The following is a 5,473-nucleotide window of genomic DNA, read 5'->3' on the forward strand; positions in this document are numbered from 1 at the left end:
ACCTGTTCACCGTTATAGATAGATAGATGGATAGATAGATAGGGGCCGTTATAGTATAGGCTATATACGAGTTTTGTGACGATGAAGACGTTCATATTATTTGCATATTCCAAGGCGGCGAAATGGCAGAATGGTTAGCACAGGCTTTATGATCTGAGTTCAAATTCCGTGGAGGTCGACTTTGTCTTTCATCCTTTCGGGGTCGATAAAATCAGTACCAGTTGTTCACTGGGGTTGATGTAATCGACTTACCCCTCTTTCCAAAATTTCAGACCTTGTATAGTTGTATATTGCATAGCTGTGAGGTTAAGAAACACGCTTTTCAACCACGTGGTTTCTTGGTCAGTCTCCCTGCCCGGCATTTTGGACAAATATTTTCTACTATGGCCCCTGGCCGAATAATGCATTGTGTGTGAATTTGGTAGACGGAAACTGAAAGAAGCCCATCGTGTGTGTTTGTTTGAGTGATTTTGTTTATTCCCTTTATAATTCACGAACAAGGAAGACGAAGTAAAATTGAACCAGTGCGTGTGTTTATTATTGTTGTAATTACCCTCAAGTGATACAACAAAATCTGTTCCAGCGCACAATTTCACATCAAGAATCTTGCAAATCAAGTACAAACGCGAAATACATTATTTGTCAAACGATACCTTGTAGTTTATTATTTATTGTTGATCTTTTCTCTATGCAATCAAAATATTCACTTCTAAATAATGTACTACAAGCCATCATTGATGCAAAGACCTGGTTAGTTTCTGATAAAATATGGTACAAGTTTCACTTTTGATATATAAGTTCCCTTAAAGAATACAAGCTGTTTGTTTATGTTATAGAAACAAACCATTTGCATTTTGTTTATAAGTACGTGATACGTGTGCCTAATTGTCGTATTTTGCAATGTGATGGGTATGTTGATACGATGTTGCGTCCAGTTTTTGATTGGTAAATATTTCATCGATTCCAGAAGGATAAAGAGTGAAAACTAGATTGTTCGGTTGGAACTTAAAGCGTAAAGAGATACAATTCAATTCTAAAAGATATTTTGGTCGATGTTGTATCGTGTCTGCTACTCAACAATACGAGAATTACACACACACACACACACACACACACACACACACACACACACACACACACACACACACACACACACACACACAAATATATACATACCTGCATGTATATGCTTATGTATCTTATCTATCTATCTGTTTGTCTGTCTGTCAGTCTGCCTGTCTGTCTGTATCTCTCGGTGCATGTATATATATGCCATTAGATTTAGTATAGAAATAGTAGATAGATACGGAAAGTTAAATAATTTATGAGAAAATACACACACACACACATATACAAGTGTGTATATACACATATATGCATACATACAAATATATGCCTCTCTGTGTATGTGCGCGCGCACCTGTGTATTAACAAGTATATGGCATATATACACTCACATATATACACATGTGAGTGTGAATGTTCTATATCTAGTATACGACTGCAAATAGGACGTGTATATATATATACATGCTCACACACGTTTTAAAAATGGCTTTCATGGTATTTGGTAATGCAACAGACACGGAACCTTTCACAAAAGCAGCTGGAAATAACAACTTCACTTTATAAATAGTCATCGTCTCGACTGATCGCTTCCTTTTTACACTGTATTTCTGTTGAAGGTCAACATCCAAGGAAGGGATTTAGTGGTAATAGTAGTAGTAGTAGTAGCAGCAGCAGTAGCAGAAGTTTTTGATGTTGTTTTTATGTTTTTGTCTTTTTTTATTCTTGTTTTTCACTCTGTTGCATTTCTAAAGGTCACACGCTGAATGTCATTGCCATGTTCGTGTGCGTGTGTGTGTGTGTGTGTGTGTGTGGAAGGTGCGTGTGTAAGAGAGGGATAAGGGCGGTTAGAGGAGGGAAAGGACGAACGTAAAATCGTGTATTGGAATATTGAAAGATATCTTCCACATCGATACGAAGATATCTAGGTTTAAACACTCCTAGTGCAGCATTTGTATGTATGTGTGATATGTATTTGGGTATATACATATACATATACACAAGTACATATATGCATGTGTCTATATACATACACGCTCTTACCACACATAACACTCCCACCCATATATATATATATATATATATATATATATATATATATATATATATATATATATATATATATATATATATATATACATCCAATACTGGAAGTAGAATAGAAGCGATTTAAGTAGGTTACCACCGACCAAATTGATTGCAGCTAAAAGTTTCCACACACATGTAGACACCTATTTCTTCAGTCAATCATTTTGGAATTAAGCTTACACGAAAAAGAATATAAGATGACAGTCAGAACATAGTCTTCTGGTTAGCTCAGATCTTGTACTAACGTAATATGACTTCAGCAGTAAATTGGCAGACATCTTGTAAATATGGACCAGGGTGGTTCGCTCTCAAGGAAGTCAAATCCATGCGGTCGCTAATCAGTATGACATATCTATTTATGAAAACACTTGCGATAATAACAGCCGTAAAGTTTGAAAAATAATCTACTGGAAGACGATGGATGTAAAACAAGGGCGAGTATATTGTATGTACTGTAAGTACATACTATCCTTATAGAGGAGAAACGGCCTTAACATAGGTGAAAGAATTGATGACAATTGAAGTGAGCACAGCAAAATATGTCAGTATCCGGTCTCTATTAACATTCCCCGGAAAAATATAATGGTTCGATAGAGAACCTCGAGGACAAATGGAGAACTTAATACACCTTGTGAATGATTTGGCAGACAGAAACCGAAAGAAGCCCGTCGTGTGTGTGTGTATGTGGTTGTGTGTGCGTGTGAGTATTTGTTCCCCACCATCGCTTGACAACCAGCGTTGGTGTGTTTATATTCCCGTAACTTAGCGGTTCGGTGAATGAACCGATAGATAAGTACCAGGCTTAAAATATTAAAAAATAAGTACTGGTGTCGATTCGTTTGACTAAAATTCTTTAAGGCGGTGCCCCAGCATAGCCGCAATCTAATGGCTGAAACAGATAAAAGATAAAAGACTATTGCTGTTGTTGTTGTTGTCGTGGATATAATCAAGTCAGGTTTTAATTTGTCGTGACATCCTATAAAATGATACATTACGAAGTAATGTAGCAGACGACCTCCTTGTTTTTTTGTTTTTTTTTAAAATAGTATTCGAGGGCAAGCATAGGCTGCACCCCTCCTCTCAGTTGTAACAATCAGAAACTATCTTTTGAATAAATTATAGATAAAATATGTACAAGACTTGAAATAGTCGTTATGCAGACAAAATCGCCGTGCAAGTAAAATATGTTGATTACCTTGCTCATTGGATCTGAGATTAAATTTTTTCTTCAGGTTTTCGATCCGTTTCTACTTTATTCAACTTTATTCTTCCTTTTCTCGGTTCTCCACATTGTTGTCAGACAAAGCTTATCGCTTTTCTCTTTTTCATTTTTGAGAAAAATAAGCACAATTGCTTATTCAATGATAAATTCTTTCGATCACAGGAAATAAATACGAATTGATTGCATTCCTTTCTATTTATACAATAAATAATCGTTTATATTTTATCATTACTATTAAATAGAACTTAGGCAATCTCTTATGTTTTATGATAACAAATGTTAATGCTATTTTCTTCCTTTCTTCCACAGTACCAAAACATTTTGGATTCGGTCCCAACCTCATACAGAGCCGCCTGCATTACCCAATGCATTCAATGAAAGCTGCAGTCGAAGTGGAACAGAGGCGAATTCCAGTGGCCAAGAATAGGTTCGTCCAAAAGACAAGAATGGCTCTGAGAAGGCCAATGGCTCGATTAAATGTGATGCGGAGTCCCAGGAGAAGAATGTTCGCACCTGTCATGAATCACCAAAGAATAAGAAACAAAACAGTGCCACGGTTTCAAGTCAACCAAAATTCACCTCTTGCCCAGGCCCGTAGACTGGGTAGGTTTGGTTTCTTCCCGAGACCAATGTATCCGTTACATGGGAATTCAAACCAAGGAAGGATGCGACAGATGGATTCAGGTCGGCGTTTCATGGGTGGAAGATGGAGAAGAAGAGAATCAAGATCAGCAAAGAAGCTTTGGGATTCCAAAAAGCATTAATTTTTTTTATATAAACTAAACTTTGTTTTTAATTACATTTAATCTGTTGGTTTGTTCTATTTAAAGAAGTAAGTAACACAAATATTGTATTTCCTAGTAAACCTGTTTTTCTTTTGTATTACAAATACCAGTACAAAAATATAAATCTAGGATGATAGACACGATGTAATAAGAGATGAGTTTAGAAGCTTGAATTATCAATGCTATAATAAAGAAAGATGCTTTGTAATTAGTTATGAGTATGTAACTTTTACTAAAAGAAAGCAATTATTAAAGTCTTAATTGTGTAGAAAATGCTTATAAATTCCAATTTTAAAGTATTTTTTAATCAAAATGTGATTTTCAAATTTCTTTTATTGTGGAAGATTTCAACAACACGTTTCAATCAGAAAACAAATTTTTATTCACTGCGGCATAGCGTTCTTAACGTCTTACGTTTGAATCCTTTTTCTTCTACTGTTTCCTTGCGGCGCAGCCTCTCTCTCTCTCTCTCTCTCTTTTTCTTCTTACTCTCTCTTTCTACCTCTTCCTTGTTTACAGCCTCTATTTCTATTAGTTACTTTTATTTAAATTTTTCTATCCTAATAGTTTTTCTCCATTTGATTTTTGTCTCTTCTCTTTCTCAAAACTCTTTGCTTTTATCTCTTTCCCCGTTGTGTAATCTAATTCTTTTCGTCTTTCCCTGCGCACTCTGTTACTCATAAAAGTCTTGCTACACTATTCAAACCAAAATACGCCATGAAAGAAAAGAGACACTTCAACATTAAACTGGTGAAATCAGATGAATCAATCGTTTTTTTATAATCCAAACATTATAAATATGATGTTCACAATTAACATACGAACACACATTCAAATATATACATTTAAACATACACACACATTACACGTGCGCGAGATGTGTGTAGTAACTCCTATAATAAATTTCGCGTTGTAGGACAACTGGTGGAGCATCGAATAGTCGACAGCATGGTGCCGAAAGCTACTCTTAAGAAATAACCATGCTATGATCTGAGCACAGCACTTATATATAATTATCTGCTCAGCCTAAACACGGTGTTATCGCTGGTTACATTGCTACAAAAATGTTTCTACTTTAACAAAATACAAATACATTTCATTCCAATTGTTTTGTTTCACGATAATTTTATTCTCTTTATATAGTCAAGTGTTGTCACATTCTTGCATATTTTCTACCTTGTCTTTTTTTTTCTAGTTCCTCTGAAAAATAACTGGACAGTTCTGCAGCGGTAACCTTCCTTCTTCACAGAGATGCAACTTGCTTTATAGTGGCGTTGTCCGAATGTTGCAGAGTCAGAGCTAGGGACATATA

The 5,473-nt window shown here is 35.6% G+C and overlaps 2 protein-coding genes across 2 annotated transcripts in view; both read left to right on the top strand.

Moving 5' to 3' along the window:
* LOC106878760 (uncharacterized) overlaps positions 1 to 4,422 on the top strand; it is a 109,042-nt gene extending 104,620 nt beyond the window's left edge. Inside the window, exon 19 of the mRNA XM_052967579.1 lies at positions 3,686 to 4,422. Coding sequence (XP_052823539.1) covers positions 3,686 to 4,140 — 455 coding nt within the window. The 3' untranslated portion in view covers positions 4,141 to 4,422. The remainder of the gene's footprint in view (positions 1 to 3,685) is intronic.
* The window catches only part of LOC106878757 (uncharacterized), a 401,005-nt gene that overhangs the window by 104,850 nt on the left and 290,682 nt on the right, over positions 1 to 5,473 (top strand). The gene's annotated exons all lie outside the window — the stretch shown is intronic.

The sequence above is a fragment of the Octopus bimaculoides genome, chromosome 4 (assembly GCF_001194135.2).
Source record: "Octopus bimaculoides isolate UCB-OBI-ISO-001 chromosome 4, ASM119413v2, whole genome shotgun sequence".
NCBI lineage: Eukaryota > Metazoa > Mollusca > Cephalopoda > Octopoda > Octopodidae > Octopus > Octopus bimaculoides.